Source organism: Cynocephalus volans, chromosome 8 (assembly GCF_027409185.1).
Source record: "Cynocephalus volans isolate mCynVol1 chromosome 8, mCynVol1.pri, whole genome shotgun sequence".
Taxonomy (NCBI): Eukaryota; Metazoa; Chordata; class Mammalia; order Dermoptera; family Cynocephalidae; genus Cynocephalus; species Cynocephalus volans.
In genome coordinates this window covers 57,255,104-57,273,352 of record NC_084467.1, presented here as the reverse complement: position 1 = coordinate 57,273,352, position 18,249 = coordinate 57,255,104, and the positions used below count along the sequence as shown (strand labels likewise).

The window sequence follows — 18,249 nt, the reverse complement described above, 5'->3', positions numbered from 1 at the left end:
GTCTGAACTTTATCTCAAATAAGTACATAAATAGTCAATTTATTATTATTATTATCATCATCATCATCATCATCATCATCATTATTTTAATAGGGAAAACTCAAGGCAGCAGGGGAAAAACTGAAAACCAGCCCAATTTAATTGTAGAATCCTCAAAAATTGGATTGATACTTTGCTTTCTTTTTTAAAAAATGGCCTTTTTTTCTCTTGTAGCAAATGCTGTTGGTGTCCTGCCCATTATCTCCTCTGCATTACCTTTCGCTATCCAATTGCCAACTGCCAGCACCTGCATTTCTTTGTCTTTTAAAAACTATTTACACATATCAGAGACTCGGAAATGCTGAAAAAAAGATATAATTTGGGATACCTTTTCTTGATATCAATTAAAATAAGCCTTCTTTAATACTGTACAACTATAAAACTAGGAAGTCACAATCATTTATTATTAATTACTCATCTTGTACATGATATTAGGGCATGTGGTTTGAGATTTTGTCATTTTTTAACAGCTTTATTGAAATATAATTGATATACAAAACAGGACATTTAATGTTTACGATTTGATGGGTTTGAGATTTTCTGTTTCTTAGGTTAATTAAACTTGAACAAATTAAAGTTTGAACAAATGAACAAATGTAATGATGGTACCCAAACTAAAAGTAGCAGTTATTTGTTATCTCCAAAAAAGAAACAAGTTTAAATCATCTTAACATCTTGCATTGCTAATTTATAATATGTATGTTTATTTATGTAGCAATTATTACATTAGTGGCCATGTAACAATATATTCCTATATGCTAAACTCATTAAACTTTCAGTTAAAGGAAGGAAAAAAAAGTTAATTCAGTGTTCAAAGATATAATATCTTTCTAAGATCTCCTTATGAACATGGTAATTGTACCCTTTTCAATTCAGCAAAATATAGCAGGTATTTATTCTGTGCATGACTTTGTTAGATGCTGCTAAGATAAATTCATTAAGACAGAAATATTACTATAAAATTTGAGTTAACATTCTTACCCACTGAAAACATTTTTAGATACCAGAGCTTCATCATTATGTAATAGGAAAATAATAGTTATAGCAATGGAGTAGCTGCATTTATTAGATCCAGATTCTGTTTTGATTTTTAAGGAAAGAAATTCTTTATTAAATCACCATTTTTTCAACTGAAAGTTTGGTAAGTTTGAGCATGTAGGAATATATATGTTACATGTTCAGTGATAAAATAATTGCTATATAAGCATTATAAATCAACAGTGAAAAGAGATTGAGAGATTTAAAAAAAATATTACTTGAAGATAAATAACACTGAATTTTTATTTGGAGACCATTGTTATATTTGATGTTTTCAATAAATTTAGCTAACTTAAACACAAAATTTAAGAGAAGATAATAACCATACCAAGGAGTTTCTTCAGAACAAAGGCCTATCATTTTCCCAACAGATATGATCTTTTCACATATTAGTTATACAGGAAATTTTACTTGATGAAAATGGGATTAAATGCTTACAAATAAACAGATCTGTAGAATAATAACATGTTATATACTAACCATAAGTAAAGGAACATAAAAGTCTTGTTATAACATGGCTTTCCAGGTCCATATCACCAAGGCAGCCCTATAATGACAGACTGATAAAATCATGGGGTAGAAGGGCGGGAGGTGCAGGGGTTGGAAGAAATGGTATTATTTAGAGCTAATCTCAGAGCACTAAGGTATTTGTAGATGCTAATAGTTTGATGACTAAGGCTCTCTTGAGGTATCCCTATGATTCATTTCTTTGTCATCTTTATCCATTTCCTGCCATTGTTGTAAAACGATAGTATGTTTTTTAAATAAACAGTAGATATTCTCATCTTAGATTTTGCTGTAACTAGAGTGCATAAAGCTAAAATATTGGAATTTGGTTTAAAATAATTTTTACCTTTCTGTCTCTTTATTTAGGCATAATGTCCACTGTCTGGGATTTGTATGATTCTTATAATGCTGTGGAACTTTCATCTTTACCAGTAAGAAAATCTGCAGTTGAATTAAGTAGTAAAGCAAGTGTACTTCCTAAAGATCGGAACCAAAGATGGTCAGGGAATACTATAGAAAAAAGTAAGATTTCATTTGTTTCAGTTTTTTGGAATGATGCTGTCATGGGACATTTTAAATAAATTCTTTTTTGACAGTTGCGATGTTTTCTTTCTGATGGAACATGAAAACTACAACTTTTACCCAGAAATAGTGCTGTTACTCTTTCACATTGTCTTGAATTCTGAACTGAGAAATTTATTTTTTCTTGAACATCTGTCAAGAGTTTTCAAAGTTTCTGTCTTTTTCTAGTGCTTTTTTACTTGCTCTTAAGCTCTCTTTCATATATGTGAGTTCCATCATTTTAATTTCACTTTCTTTCTGTAGATTAAATAACCTACCAGAAAAAGAATATATACTAGCTCTATGACTGCTTAAAATGGAGATAAATTAACAGTAGCTCTTAATTGGGGGAAGGGGAAGGAAATTATTTTACCTTCCCGGGGTACGTTTGGCAATGTCTGGGGACATTTTTCGTTGTCATAACTATAAGGGACATCTTGTGGGTAGTTGCCAGGGATACTGCTAAAAATCTTTCAGTGCACAGGACAGCCCCTTCAACAAAGAATTATCCAACCCAAAAATGTCAATACTGTACTGCCAAGGTTAAGAAACCTTGCATTACAACTTAAGTTTTAAGGTAAAATGTTATAAGTCAACCAACACAGAATTGCAACTTTCCAGATGTACCTGGCAACATGGAAGAATTTTTACAAAGTCCAGCTATAAGATATTTGATAAGTTCCACTTCTGAATATTTTGTGATTATCTAATTTTACTCTTCCTATTGTGAAGTTTTATGTCTTTTTCTTATAAATTATATTACTACATTTGTATTATAGTCCTCGTTTCAGAGTACTGTGACTGTAACCTGACATGTTTTTGTGAAGTTTTGGCAAATTTTTGTAATTAAACTGAAATGTTTCTACTTTCACTAATTTTACCCAAAGACAAATGTACTATTTAAAAGTTCAGTAAATCCTTAAATATTTTGAAATATAAAGTTTAAAGAGAGCAATAAATTCCAGAAAACAATTACCTTATTTGTATTTGACTACATTTTCTTAGGAGACTAATAGATCCACACGACCTTGTTTAATGTTCTCTTCAAATCTATGCCCATAGTTTGATGACTAAGGATCTTTTGAGGTGTCCTCATGATTTATTTCTCTATGACCTATAATCTCTTGTTTCTTTAATCATATTCACAGTTATGTAGACTATAGCTATGTTTTATTGAAAGTTGTTTATAATGAAGACCAGTTCGTTTTCCCAAAGAACAATGAAAGGGAAGAATGAATTATTAGTTATCACTAAAGAAATATTATTTTTGTGGCTTAAGTGTGAATGTCCATACAACAGGTTTACTTTTAGAAGCTACCAAATACTGCTCAGGAAAATCCAACCTTAGACTTAAAACTACATTGGAACTTCACATTGGATATGTGTACCCCACACTCATTAAGGCCATCGAACCACAAAAGAGTGCAAGTGCAAAGTTCCAAAAGAAAAATAAGTCTCAATTTGTGAGTGTTTTATTTTGTGTGTGTATGGGTATGCTTCTAAAAGCAAAAGGCGGTAATAAAACCATATTTAATAACTAAAATTAAAAAAAAAAGATATTTTAGTATTATGGCCAGTCAGGGGCATGGGGAAAACAGAACTAGGAAAAGGGAGAAAATAAAAAATAGAAAAAAATAGGCAACAGAGCTGAATAATCAGGTTTATGGAGAATGTAAAGGAAATTCAGACGAAAACTAGGAATAGATCACCTCTAAGGTCCCTTTTAACTGAGATTTTAAGGTAAAAATACAAAATTAAAATAAGAGAAAAATTAAATATGGTCCATATTTGGTTTGAGAAATGTTTCTAATTCCATTTAAACTTTGAATGTACAGATTTTATTTTATCATATTCAAGAGGAAAAGTCCCATAATTTTCATCTTTGAATGTAAGACCATATTTCACGGAGAAAATTGAGCAGATAGTACTGATAGATGCATATAATCTCCACATCCCTCCACTTACAGTGCACAGTGTCCTCTATTATTAATATCTTACATTAGTGTGGTACATTTGTTACAATTGGTGAAGCAATATTGATATATTATTAACTAAAATCCATAGTTTACATTAAGGTTCATTCTTTGTGTTGTACAGTTCTATGTGTTTTGACAAATGCATAATGACATGTTTCCACCATTACAGTTTCATACAGAATAATTTCCCTGCCCTAAATATTGCCATGTTCCACCTGTTTGTCTTTTCCCCTTCTTCCTGTAACCCTGATTATCACTAATATTTTAAAATTTATTGTCTCTATAGTTTTGCCTTTTCCAAATTGTCATATACTTGGGATCATACAATATGTAGCCTTTTCAGGCTGGCTTCTTTTACTGTACAATATGCATTTAAGGCTCCTCCATGTTTCTTTCTTTTTTTTTTTTATGGTTTGACAGCTCATTTATTTTTATAGCTGAATAATAATATGCCATTGGATGGATGTACCAACATTTGCTTATGTATTCACTTGTCAAAGAACATCTTGGTTGCTTTTGGTTTTTGGTGATTATAAACAAAGCTGTTATAAACATTTGTATACAGGTTTCTGTGTGGACATACGATTTCAGCTCATTTGGATAAATACCTAGGAGCTCAATTGCTGGACTGTATAGTAAGAAAGAGTATGTCTAGCCTTTTAAGAAACTACCAAACTCTCTTCCAAAGTGGTTGTACCGTTTTGCATTCCACCAGCAATGAGTGAGCATTTCTGTTGGTCTTCAAACTTGTCAGCATTTGGTACTGTTTTTTGTTTGTTTTTGTTTGTTTGTTTTTAGACATTCTAATAGGTTTGTAATGGCATCTCATTTTAATTTGCAATTCCATATGACATATGATGTTGAGCATCTTTATGTCTTCTTTGGTGAGGTATCTATGTGAAGCTTTTGCTCTTTTTAAAATTTGGCTGTTTGTTTTCTTATTATTGAGTTTTAAGGGTTCTGTGTATGATTTGGATATAAGTTCCTTACCAGATACATGTTTTGCAAATATTTTCTGCCAGTCTACGGCTTTTATCTTCATTTTCTCAACAGGGTTTTTCACAGACCAGAAGTTTTCAATTTTAATAAAGTCCAATTTATCAATTTTTTGCTTTTTTGGAGTGTGTTTTTGATGTTGCATCTAAAAACTTACCACCATTTTTTCCTATGTTGTTTTCTAGAAATTTTATGGTTTTGCATTTTACATCTAGGTCTAAGGTCCACTCAGTTTTGTGAATGGTGTAAGTTTTGTGTCTAGACTAATTTTTTTGCATATGGATGTCCAGTTGTCCAATTGCTTTGATCTTTTGTCAGATATCAGTTAACTGTATTCATGTGGGTTTATTTCTGGGCTCTCTATTCTCTTCTATTGATCAATTTGTCTGTTATTTCACTAATACTATAATGTCTTGATTAACTGTAGCTTTATAGTAATTCTTAAAATCAGGTAATGTCAGTTCTCCAACTTTGTTCTTTAGTATTGTGTTGGCTATTCTAGGTCTTTTTCCTTTTCATATAAACTTTAGAAAAAGTTTATTGATATCTGCAAAATAACTTGCTAGGATTTTCATTGAGATTGTATTGAATGTGTAGATCAAGTTGGGAAGGATTGATACCTTAACAATATTAAATCTTTCTATCCATGAAAATTTATTTATCTTTGATTTTTTTTTCATCAGACCTTCATAGTTTTCCTATAAAGATTCTATACATATTTTGTTAGATTTATGCCTAACTAATTCTTGGTGCTAATATAAATGGTATTGTGGATTTAATTTCAAATTCCAGTTGTTCATTGCTGGATTATAAGAAACAATTGACTTTGTATATTAGCCTTATATCCTGTGACTTTGCTCAAATTGCTTTTTAGTCCTAGGAGTTTTTTTGATGATTCTTTGGAATTTTCTACATTGATAGTCATGTCATCTGCAAAGAAAGTTTTTTTTTTTTCCTCAGGCTGTATAACTTTTATTTCCTTTTCTTGTCTTTTTGTATTAGGAGCTAGAACTTCTAGTACTATGTTGAATAGTTGTGAGAAGGGATATCCTAGCCTTATTCCTGATCTTGGGGAGAAGATTTTCAGTTTCTTACCATTATGTATGGTGTTAGTTGTAGGGTTTTTTGGTATGTGTTCTTCATCAGCTTGAGGATGTTCCCCTCTATTCCTAGTTTTCTGGGAGTTTTTATCATGCATATGTGTTAGATTTTGTCAAATGCTTTTTATGCATCTATTGTTATGATATGATTGTTATTCTTTAGCTTGTTGATCAGATGGATTTCATTAGCAGTTTTCAAATGTTGAACGAGCTTTGCATACCTGGAAAAACTCATTTGGTCATGTTGTTCAATTCTTTTTATAAATTGTTGGATTCTATTTGCTAATATTTTGTTGAGGACTTTTGCATTATTTTCATGCAAGAAATTGTTCTTTAATTTTTCTTTTTTGTAATACCTTCATCTGGTTTTGGTATTCAGGTAATGCTAGCCTAATGAAATAAGATGAAAAATGTTCTCTCTTCACCTATATTCTAGAATAGACTATGTAAAAATGATATATTTTTGTCTTAAATATTTGTTAGAATTCATCACTGAAGCCATCTGGACCTGATGCTTTCTATTTTGGAAGGTTATTAATTATTGACTCAATTTCTTTAATAGATCCGAGCCTATTCAGGTAATCCATTTCTCCTTGTGTGAGTTTTAGTAGTTTGTGTCTTTCAAGGAATTGTTTCATTTCATCTAAGTTATAAACTTTGTGGGCAGAAAATTGTTCACACAATTTCCTTATTAGTTATTTAGGTTGATGGCATAAGTAGTGATGATACTTCTATTTCTCATACAGGCAATTGTATGTATCTTTTTTTCTTGGTTAGCCTGGTTAAAAATTATTAATTTTATTGGTATTTTCAAAGAACCAACTTTTGGTTTCATTAATTTTCTGTAATGATTTTCTATTTTCAATTTTATCGATTTTTGCTCTAATTTTTGTTATTTTCTTTTTCCTGATAGTTTTAGGATTATGTTACTTTTCTTTCTCTAATGTCCTAATGTGGAAGCTTAGATTACTGATATTAGGACTTTCTTCTTTTCTAATATATGCATTTAATGCTATAAATTTCCTTCTAAGCACTGTTTTTTGCTGCATCTCACAAATTTTGATTTGCTTTGTTTTCCTTTTTATTTAATTCACATTATTTATTTATTTTTTTTGTCTTTTTTGTGACCAGCACTCAGCCAGTGAGTGCACCGGCCATTCCTATATAGGATCCGAACCCGTGGCGGGAGCGTCGCTGCACTCCCAGCGCCGCACTCTCCCGAGTGCGCCACGGGCTCGGCCCTAGTTCACATTATTTTTTAATTTCATCTGAGACTTCTTTGACCTCTTTGTTACTTATAAATGTGTTATTTGATCTCCAAATATTTTGAGATTGTCCAGCTATCTTTTTGTTATTGAATTCTATTTTAATTCCATTGTGATCTGAGAGCAGAGCATAGTTTACATAATTCCTATTGTTTTAAATTTGTTGAAGTGTGTTTTATGGCCCAGAATGTAGTCAGTCTTGGCAAATTGCTCCATATGAGCTTGAGAAAAATGTGTATTTTGTTGATGTTGGATGAAGTACTCCATAAATGTTATTTAGATTCAGTTGATTGTTGGTGATATTCAATTCAATTGTATCTTTATTAATTTTCTGCCTGTTGGATCTATTAATTACTGATATAATAAAGGGGTGTTAAATATCCAACTATAATAATGGATTTGTCTGTTTCTCCTTTCTGCTTAATCACTTTTGGCTTTACATATTTTGTAGACTTGTTTTTTTTGTTGTTTTTTTTTTTTGCTCTGTAAATGTTTAGAATTGCTGTGTCTTCTTGGAGAATTGACCCCTTTTTCATTATGTAAAGCCCCTCTTTATCATGATAATTTTCTTTGCTCTGAAACCTGCTTTGTCTGAAATTAAATATAGCTACTCCAGCTTCTTTTGATTAATATTTGGACGGTATGTCTTTCTCTATCCCTTCACTTCTAATTTATCTGTGTCTTTATATTTAGAGTGGGTTTTTTGTAGATAACATTGTTTTAAAATGTTGGTTTTATTATTATTCAGGTATGGCAAAACCAATATATCAGAAGATGATTGCCATTGAAAAGATAGCTTATTATACATGCTCACAGATCCCAAGAGGAGGATGCATGCCATACTATGGGCTACACATGGAAATACCTGGGTTAGTTAATAGGCAGAGGGAGTTGGTGTGGGGTGGGGGAAACATGGACAAGGGCCTTTATTGTGGTTTCCATGGAAAGAAATGGGTGAGACAAGGTAAGCAGATATCCCATCATTAAGTACAATGTTAAATGTAGTTTTTTGTTTTTTGTTTTTTTGTAGGTTTTTTTGTAGATGCTCTTTATCAAGTTGAGGAATATCCCAATTTAGTCAGATCAGGCTGCTGTAACAAAATACAATAGACTGGTTTGCTTATAAACAATGGAAAGTTATTCCTCCTGGTTTTGGGGTCTGGAAGTTCAAGATCAGAATGCCAGCATGGCTGGGTTCTGGTGAGGATTCTTGTGATAATTTCGTTTATTATAGTTACTGCCTTGGCATCCATTTTTAGGTCTAACATAAATTGTTTGAAACTCAGTTTTACCCCATCACTTTAGGCTTAGTTAAATCTTACCTTTCCTGCATGTTTTTTTTGCAATATAGCCCAGTTGTTCTTCATCCTAAGGACCTCAAATCCAACACACCCCACAGCTGCTGACCATGATAAAACCTAATGTTCAACACCAGAGTCATGTAAATAAGTTCCTCACTTCAAGTGTATTTTCTTAAAGCTAGCCAATCCACAACCCCCATGGGAAAGCCTAAGGGATAATGCCCATGGACCTTAATAAAGGCATAATCCCAATTGTCCTCCCTCCCCTCTCTTGTTCCCCACCTGCTGTGAGCTCCCTGTCTCCTCCAGATTTCCCATCAGCCTCCTGTTGGCACCAATAACAGCTCTGAGACCTGTGAGTAATAAATTTCTTCTGTTTCATGCATTTTGGGTTTACTTTCTTGTTGTGTTTCACCTGACCAACATAATTGAACCTAACTTTCTCCCTGGTCAGGGCTCTCCTAGTGAGGTGCTTTCTTGGCTTATGGCTACTATTGACAGAGAAAGCTCAAGACCAAATTAGAAAAAAAAATATAACAATAAAAATCATAATAGCCCTCTTCCAGGTTGTAGACTGCTGACTTCTTGTATTCTTACATGGCAGAAAGAGAGCTAGAGGGCTCTCTGGGGGTGTCTTTTTTAGGCCATTAATCTCATTCATGAAGGCTTCACCTCATGTCTTAATTATGTCCCAGCTGCCCCAGCTCCTAATCACCATCACATTGGGGGTTAGGATTTCAGCATATGAGTTTATAGGCATACAACATTCAGTCCATAACATCCTCTCTATTCCTATTTTTCTGAGAAGTATTTTTTTGTTGTTTGTTTGATCATGAGTGGATGTTGGATTTTGTCAAATTATTTTTCTGCATTGATTGATAGGATCATATGATTTTTCTTTTGAATATTAAAACAATCTATGCTAGAATAAACTCTAATTGGTCAAGGTATTTAATAGTTCTTTTTACATATTGTTAAATTCTGTTTGCTAATACTTTGTTATGAATTTTTATGTATCTATTGATGAGGGATATATGTACTATAGCTTCCTTTCTTCTTTGTGCTTTTCTGTCTGGTTTTGTTATACTGGTTTCATAAAATAGGAAGTATTCCCTCCTCTTCCATTTTGTGGAATAGGTATGTAGAATTGATGTTAATTTTCTTTAAATGTTTGGTAGAATTCTCCAGTGAAACCATCTGTGCCTGTGATTTCTTTTTTGGGAGTTTTTAAAATTAAAAATTCAATTTCTTTAGTATTCAGATTATATTGTATTGGATGAATTGTAATACTTTGTGTTTTTTAAGTAATTAGTTCATTTCATCTAAGTTGTTAAATTTAGGTAATGTATAGTAGTTTGTAGTATTCCCTTATTATCCTTTTGATGTCTGCAAGGTCTGTAGTATCTCCTATTTTAGATCTGATTTTTGTAATTTGTTTCTTCTCTCTTTTTTTCTTTGCCAATATTTCTGAAGGATTGTCAATTTTATTCATTTTTCTCAAAGAATCAACTCTTCATTTCACTTTCTCTATTGTTTTTCTATTTGCAATTTCACTTATTTCTGCTCTTACCTTTTCTATTTTCTTTCTTCTGATTGCTTTCAGTTTATTTTGCTCTTTGTTTCTCCTTTCTTCTTTGTTCTGGATTTGGGAGACTAGATTATTGATTTGAGACTTTTCCTTTTTTCTAATACATGCATTTAATGCTGTAAATTTCCCTCTCCACACTGCTTTATCTGTGTTCCACAACTTTTGATATGTCATTTTCATTTTCATTAAGTTAAACATATTTTTTATTTCCCTTGAGAACTTTATTTTCTTTGAATTGTGGATTATTTAGATTTCAGTGTTCAGAGATTTTTCTGTATCTGTCCATCATTGATTTCTGGTTTGATTCCATTGTGATTAGAGAAAACACTATTATTTCTTTTTTTTTTTCTTGACACATTATGATATCTTTTCTTTTAAATGTGTTAAGGCTTTTTTTTATGACCCAGGATGTGTATTATGCTGTCATTGGGGGGAGCAGTATACAGGTGGTCTTAAGAAAGTTAATAAAAAGATTTATATTATCTTTTTTTTATCAGCATAAATGATTTATTGCAAACTCTCTAATATTGTACACTAGTGGGCTTGACAATTCACTCAGGAGTATTCCAGGATGGGGGGGCCCACGAGGTAAGGAGTATCATGAATGTGAAGCATGTGAAGACAGATTGATGAAAGGCAGACTGCATTCATGACTTGGCCTCCGGGTGACCAGTCTTGATCAACTAAGCTAACTTTGGCAGGAAGGAGCTGGGCCAGGCCAAGAATCTGAAGTTCTCATTTGGTCGGCCCACCCCAGGTTTCCAGCTCTTCCTCCTGCTTCCTCATTCATGATCCTGTGTAGTGAAACAGGTGTGGGAAGGTAAGAAGCTCTACAGCTGTCAGGCTTGTAGGTGCTACCAGCTGAGCATGGGGTCCCCAGTCTAGTCTGGCTGGGGAAGGCCCCAAAGACTTGGGCCTTCATTGCAGTAGCTTCAGACAGGCCAGGATGAGGGATAAGGGCTTGCCTTTGGGGGGCTGCTCTTCCTCTGTACCATCAAGGAGCTGCTGCATGTAACAGGAGGTGCCGAGCAACACGTGGCCTATGACCTGCATGCTGAAGAGGGCCCAGCGAGGTGCTTCCTTCATGATGTGCTTGGCCCATAGCAGTGCAGATCACAGGAAAAGGAGTATGTATTATAGTCACCTTCATGTTCAGGCAGTCAATGAAGTCCTGTGGGTTCAGCTTGTACAGGTAAAAGGTTATGTGGGCCACATCAGTCTTCTTGGCAGGCTCATGGGAGAGGGAGAGTTGGTATCTAGTCACCTGTTCTGATGGGGGTTGCCATTTCTGCCCCTTCTGGAGGACCATAAACACTGTATCCTCTGCCAAGGCTTGGAAATACTCTCCTGTCTTGACAGTTGTGCCATCTTCCTCTAGCACTAGGAAGAAGGGCTGGTCTGCCAGTATCAGGGCATCCTGGATCTTGCAGAGGAGGTCCTCAAGACCAGGGCATCATGAGCCATGATGCCTTTTCTCACACTGTGATCCACAGTGCTCACTCAGCAGGCGGCCACTGGGCTGGGCTCCGACAGCAGCTGCTGGGTAACCACTGAGGTGCCTACTGCCACATGCCTGGGGGCAGTTGGATTGTCAGGATAAGCTGCCTCTGTATTATCTTTTAATTTAATTTTTCCATGAACTTTTTGAGGTACCCTAATTTAAATGTCAGGTAGATCTTTCTAGTTGATGATGTTGTTGAGTTTGTCTATAACCTTCCTGATTTTCTGTCTCTTTATTCTATTAAATTTTGGGTTTGTATATTTCTCCTTTCAGTTCTATCAGATTTTGCTTTACATATTTACATATGCCCACTTTGTACAATCATTACATAATGTTGCTGTATGTCTCTGCTAATTTTCTTCGCTCTGAAGTCTACTTTACTTAATATTGCTATACCTCTTCTGCATTCTTTTGGATAATGTTTAGCTGATGTGTTAGTCTGTTTTAGTGTTGCTCTGACAGAATACCTGAAACTTGGTAATTTATAAAGAAAAAAGTTTTATTTGGCTCATGATTCTGGGACAGCTGCATCTGGTGCAGGCCTCAGGATGCTTCTGCTCATGGAGGAAAATAGCAGGGCAGATGGCAGGTACAAGGAGATAATATGGCGAGAGGAAGCAAGACAGAGAGGAAGCTGGAGGTACCAGCTCTCGTGGGAACTCATAGAGCAAGAACTCACTCACTTTCCTCCCTCCTTCAGGGAGGGCATTAATCTATTCATGAGGGATCTGACCCTGTGACACAAACACCTCCCAACACTGCCACATTGGGAATAAGACTTCAACATGAGCTTTGGGTGGGAGGGAGGCAACATATGCAAACTATATCATCTGATACCTTTTTCCATTCTTTTACTTTTAACCTATCTATATTGTATATTTGAAATAAGTTTCTTGTAGACATCATATATTTGTCATGTTTTTTAATCCAATCTTTGCCAATCTCAGTCTTTAAGTTGGTATAGAACATTGATATTTAATCTAACTATTGATATGTTATCCCTCATCTGCTATTATTTGTTTTCTCTATTTTTGTTTCTCTGTTATCTTTTTCCTGGCTTCTTGATGGCTACTCAAATAGTTTTTACAATTCCATTGTAATTTATCTAGAGCATATTTGAGTTTATCTCTGTGTAACTTTTTAGTGATTACTGTACATATTGCATACATAGTCCCTCGATGTCGACATTTTACCTGTTCAAATGTGTAGAAACTTTACCTCTCTTTATGTCCTTTTATCCTTTCCTGTTTATAAAATGTTTGCCTTAAATATTTCTTCTAAATATTTAGGTATTTAAACATTTAGACATTTAGAACTATATCGGGCCATGTAATAATTTTTGCTTCAACTACCAAACATAATTAAGAAAACTCAAGAAGGAAATAAGATTGTTATTTTCACAATTTCAGACATATTTTCACTCTCCCGTTATTCTTTTTTCGTTTCTTGTATTCCAAAATTTCTTTTCTCATTTTCTTCCTCTTTAGGATATTTCTTTAGCCATTCTCAGGGAAAATTTCTTTTAGAGACACATTCTTGTAATATTCCTTCATTTGAGAATATCTTTTTTTTTTTTTCCCTGTGGTCTTTGGCTGAAGTAGAATTGTTGTCATCTAAAATCTTTCTTTTTTTCAAGGCTACTTCTTTCCTGATCCTTTGGTTAGAGAGAGGAGGTTTCTTTGTGGGATTTTCTTTGTCTGTGCCCATTGGTGTTGTCAGGTTGCTAGCTTCTTTAGCCCTGTGTCTGAAATATATGAGGCAAAGAGAATACCCAGGGAACTCACTCCTGTGTTGTTCCTTGGGTCTCCTGGACTGTATCTGTTCTGCCTTCTATCTCCTTTCAAAGACTCCTTATGTTTGTTTTCCATATAATTTCCAGTGTTTGCAGTTGAATTTAGCAGGAGGAATAGGGAAAAGTACATCTATTCCATCTTCATGGAAGTAGGAGTCCAGTTTTTTGGGTTTTTTTTGTTTGTTTGTTTTGGTGGGGGGACCAGGGAGCTGGCTGATATAGGGATTGAACCCTGAACCTTTATGTTATCAGCACTATGCTCTAACCAATTCACTTAACCAGCTAGCCCTTCCTTCGTTCAGGTTTTAAAATAAGAGTTTACTAAGTAGTGTGGTAAACAGAATAATAGTCCCCCAAATTTGTACACATCCCAATCCCTGGAAACTGTGAATATGTTACTTTACGTGGCAAAAGTGATTGTCCAAATGTGATTACAATAAGGATCTTCAGATGGGGAGATTATCCTGGATAATCTGATTGGACCCAATCTAATCACATGGGTGCTTAAAAGTGGAGGACCTTTACCAGCTGTGGTCTGGGAGAGAGACGTAATGACAGAAGGTCAGAGAGATGTAATGTTGCTATCTTTTAAGATGGAGGAAAGGTTGTGGGCGGCCCCTAGAAGATGGAAAAGTCAAGGAAACAAATCTTCTTTTAGAGCCTCCAGAAAGGAACATAGCCCTATCAATTTCTTGGTTTTAGTTCAGTGACACCTGTGTCAGACCTCTAACCTACAGAACCGTAAGATAAATTTGTATTGTCTTAGCACTGTAATTTATTGCAGCAGCAATAGAAAACTAATACAGTAGTGTAGGATTCCTATAAAGCAATTATCAGACCAAATCTTTACCTGAAGATTGATAATAATCTTATTTCAATTTAAATTAGAGACACAAATAACCTCATGAGGTTATCATCACTTATCTTCTAAAAACAGTACGTTTTTGATGGTTAAGAATTCCAAAATGAGATAATATATGTGCATTTTTCATGTCCTTGATACGTAAAAGATATTCAATAAATGTCTATTGAAGATGTTGGAAACTGTAGGAAAACAAATAGAAATTACTAAATGTCACCTTTAAAATCTTTAGAAAGCATGAACTATCTAATATTATTCAGATATTTTATTACTGTTTCATGTTTGTATTTTACAGATAGTGAAGCTAGTTCTCTAATGGATATAGAAAATGTAATTCTGACTAAAGTCCATGAAGATGAGGAAGACCATTCTGATGCAATATTAAAATCTGACAAGTTTCATCAGGACTTATTTTTTATGGAACGGGTTCTAATGGAAAATGTATTTCAGCCAAAACTTGCAGCTTATCGTCAGCTTCCTGTTTTAAAAGGTATTTTTTTTTTTTAAAATCACATTTATACAAACACAAATAATTTTAAAAATGTAAATGATATTATTACATATTTCTAAATGTAATATCCAGACTGGGTTATTACTAATCAGAGGACATGTTTACAAAACTTTCAGCACTAAACATGTGAGTAGCAGTAGAGTCCAGACTTGGGAGTTTACAGAAGCAGGTTGTCCCTTAGATTCAAAACTTCATAAGCATCTATGGCTCTTTTTTTCTCCCTTGTTCCTGCATTCAATTAGTTACTTTCTTTTACAGTATCTCTCATATTCAAGCCTCCTTTTCCACTGTCATTGACACTTTCCAGGATCTGGCTTTTATCACCACCTCCTAATTTTATTGTAGGGGCATTCTTTCTATTCTCATGGCTACAAGTCTCATCTCACATTCACAGAATATTTTAAAGGATTTTAGAGATTATCTAATTTAACCTTTCAATACATGAATGAAGTGAATGAAAGCTATAGAAACTTTGTAAGGTTACATAGTAAGTGGCAAAGCTTGGCATTCACCCAAGTTCTTTTGATCCCAAGTTACAGTTCTCTTTCCACTATGCCATCCCATCTTGCTGATGTATCCTAAACACAGCATGGCACTTAACTGTTCAAAAACCTTCGGTTCTTTCCCATTGCCTAGAATAAATTATAAGCCTCAGAGTGTATCATTTAAAAGATACTTGCAGTCTGGCCATAGGCTACTTTATATCTTTGTATTACTTTGGAGACCCTAAAAGGTAGCCATTTCTAGACTTAGCTGGTAATCCCCAAATAGAACCTAAACTTTCTTGCTTTAGTAACTTTAGCTGGAATTTGCTTTATAGTCTACCCTTGCCCCAACCCATCTTTGCCCATTGTACTCACAACTTTCAAATATGGATCGGAGAAACTCCTTTAAAAAAATCTTTCTTGATCCTTCAAGTTAAAATTAATCTTCTATATGATTACATCAAAAAATTAGATCACAAAATACTATGTGTGACAAATGGTTGTAAACCTTTTTCCCTGTGTACATCTAGAAGAATATTGAAAACCATGTTCCTTTCCTCATATCAGGTTGATATTTAAAATTTTTAATTATATATGTAAATTTTATTTTTTATTTTTTAAAGAATTTATTTTTTAATTGAAACATATTGATCGAACATATTTATGGCTCTGGCTAGTTAGCTCAGTTGGTTAGAGTGTGGCCTTATAACACCAAAGTCAGGGTTTGGATCCCTATACTTGCCAGCTGCAAAAAAAATAAATAAATAAAAAAGAACTGATTATACATATTTATGGATTAAAGAGTTATATTTCAGTACATGTATATATTGTGTAATGATCAAATCAAGGTAGTTAACAAATTTATCATTGTAAAAATGTAACATTTCTTTGTGATGAGAGCATTTGAGCTCCTCTTTTCTAGCCATTTGAGAACATACAGTAAATTTTTGTTAATTATAGATGTCTAGCACTAGTGTACATCGCCAGAACTTATTTTTTTCGATCTAGCTGTAATTTTGTGTACATTAACCATCCTCTTACTATCCTCCCTCTCTCTCCCCTCCCCAGCTCCTAGTAATCACAAATCTACTCTCTACTTCTAAAAGTTCAACTTATTTATTTTTAGCTTTTACATATGAATGAGAATATGAAGTATTTATCTTTCTGACTTATTTCACTTATCATATCTTCCAGGCTCATCCAGGTTGCCACAAATGACAGGATTTTATTATTTTTCATGGCTGACTGAGTAGTATTCCATTTTGTATATTATACCATATTTTCTTATCTATTCATATGTTGTTGGACACCTAGGTTGATTCAATATATTGGCTATGAATAGTGCTGCAATAAACAAATAAATAATAAACAATAAACCAATAATAAATGGGGTGCAGATATCTCTTTGGTATGCTAATTTCCTTTCCTTTGGATAAATAGCAAGCAGTGGGATTGCTGGATCATATGGTAGTTCTAGTTTTAGTTTTTTGAGGAACCTCCATACAGTTTTCCATATGGCTGTACTAATTTACATTCCCACCAACAGTGTATAAGAGTTCCCTTTTCTCCACATCCTTTCTAGCATTTGTTATTTTTTGTCTTTTTGATAATAGCCAGTCTAACTGGGTGAGATGATATCTCATTGTGGTTTTGATTTGAATTTCCCTGATGATTCATGATATTGAGCATTTTTTCATATACTTGTTGGTCATTTGTATGTCTTCTTTTGAGAAATACCTTTTCAGGTCATTTGCCCATTTTTTAATCGGATCATTTGTTTTTTTGCTGTTGAGTTGTTTAAGTTCCTTGTATATTCTGGATATTAATCCCTTGTGGGATGAGTAGTTTGCAAATATTTTCTTTCATTCTACTGGTTGCCTCTTTTCTCTGTTGATTATTTCTCTTACTGTGCAGAAGTTTTTTCATTTGTAAATTTTATAATCTGTATTTAAAGAGTTGAAAGGTTGCAATTTACAGGGTACTATAAATATTGACATTTATAAAACAAAACTGTTGGTGTATCATTCCTTTAAATTATCTAAGAAATAAAAATACCATAGCTAATGTTTTAATGAGGAAAGATTTACATACAGTGAAATACATATATTTTAACTTTTTTTTTTACTATGTTCTGAAAATGTATAAACTAATGTAACCAATACCCTGATCAAAACAGAAAACATATACATCAACCCAAGAAGTTACCTTGTGCTGTTTTCCCAGTAAACCTTACTGCTGCCTCTCCCTCACCCCCTCACACCTGGCAGACAGAAACCTGATTTCTGTCACCACAGATTAACTTTCTCTATTCTAGTATGACATATAAGTGGGCTCATATAGTATATTTTCTTTTCAGTCTGGCTTCCTTCACTTAACATTAATGTTTTTGAGATTCATCTAGGTTGATGTGTGTATAAGTAGTTCATTTTTCTTTTGAATAGTAGTCCAGTGTCTGAATATATCATACTGAGTTTTTTATCCATTCACCTGTTGATGGACACCTGGGTGGTTTTCAATTTGGGGCTATTAGGAATAAAGCTGCTGTGAACAATTTTGTTTGAGCCTTTTGGTGGACATAGGTTTTAATTTCTCTTGTGCAAGTATCTAGGAATGGAATTATTGGGTCTTTAGATGTTGCATGACTTTTTAGAAACTCATATGCTTTTCTAATAGTTATAACGTTTTACACTCCCACAATGTGTAAGAATGCCAGTTACTTCACATTCT

General features: G+C 33.7%; 1 protein-coding gene and 1 pseudogene across 1 annotated transcript in view; one reads left to right on the top strand and one right to left on the bottom strand.

Annotated features, from left to right (window-relative positions):
- DNAI4 (dynein axonemal intermediate chain 4) overlaps positions 1 to 18,249 on the top strand; it is a 126,026-nt gene that overhangs the window by 66,009 nt on the left and 41,768 nt on the right. The window contains exons 7-8 of the mRNA XM_063105770.1: positions 1,951 to 2,106; positions 14,822 to 15,016. Coding sequence (XP_062961840.1) covers positions 1,951 to 2,106; positions 14,822 to 15,016 — 351 coding nt within the window. The remainder of the gene's footprint in view (positions 1 to 1,950; positions 2,107 to 14,821; positions 15,017 to 18,249) is intronic.
- On the bottom strand, positions 11,290 to 13,060 carry LOC134383243 (lipid transferase CIDEC-like; annotated as a pseudogene).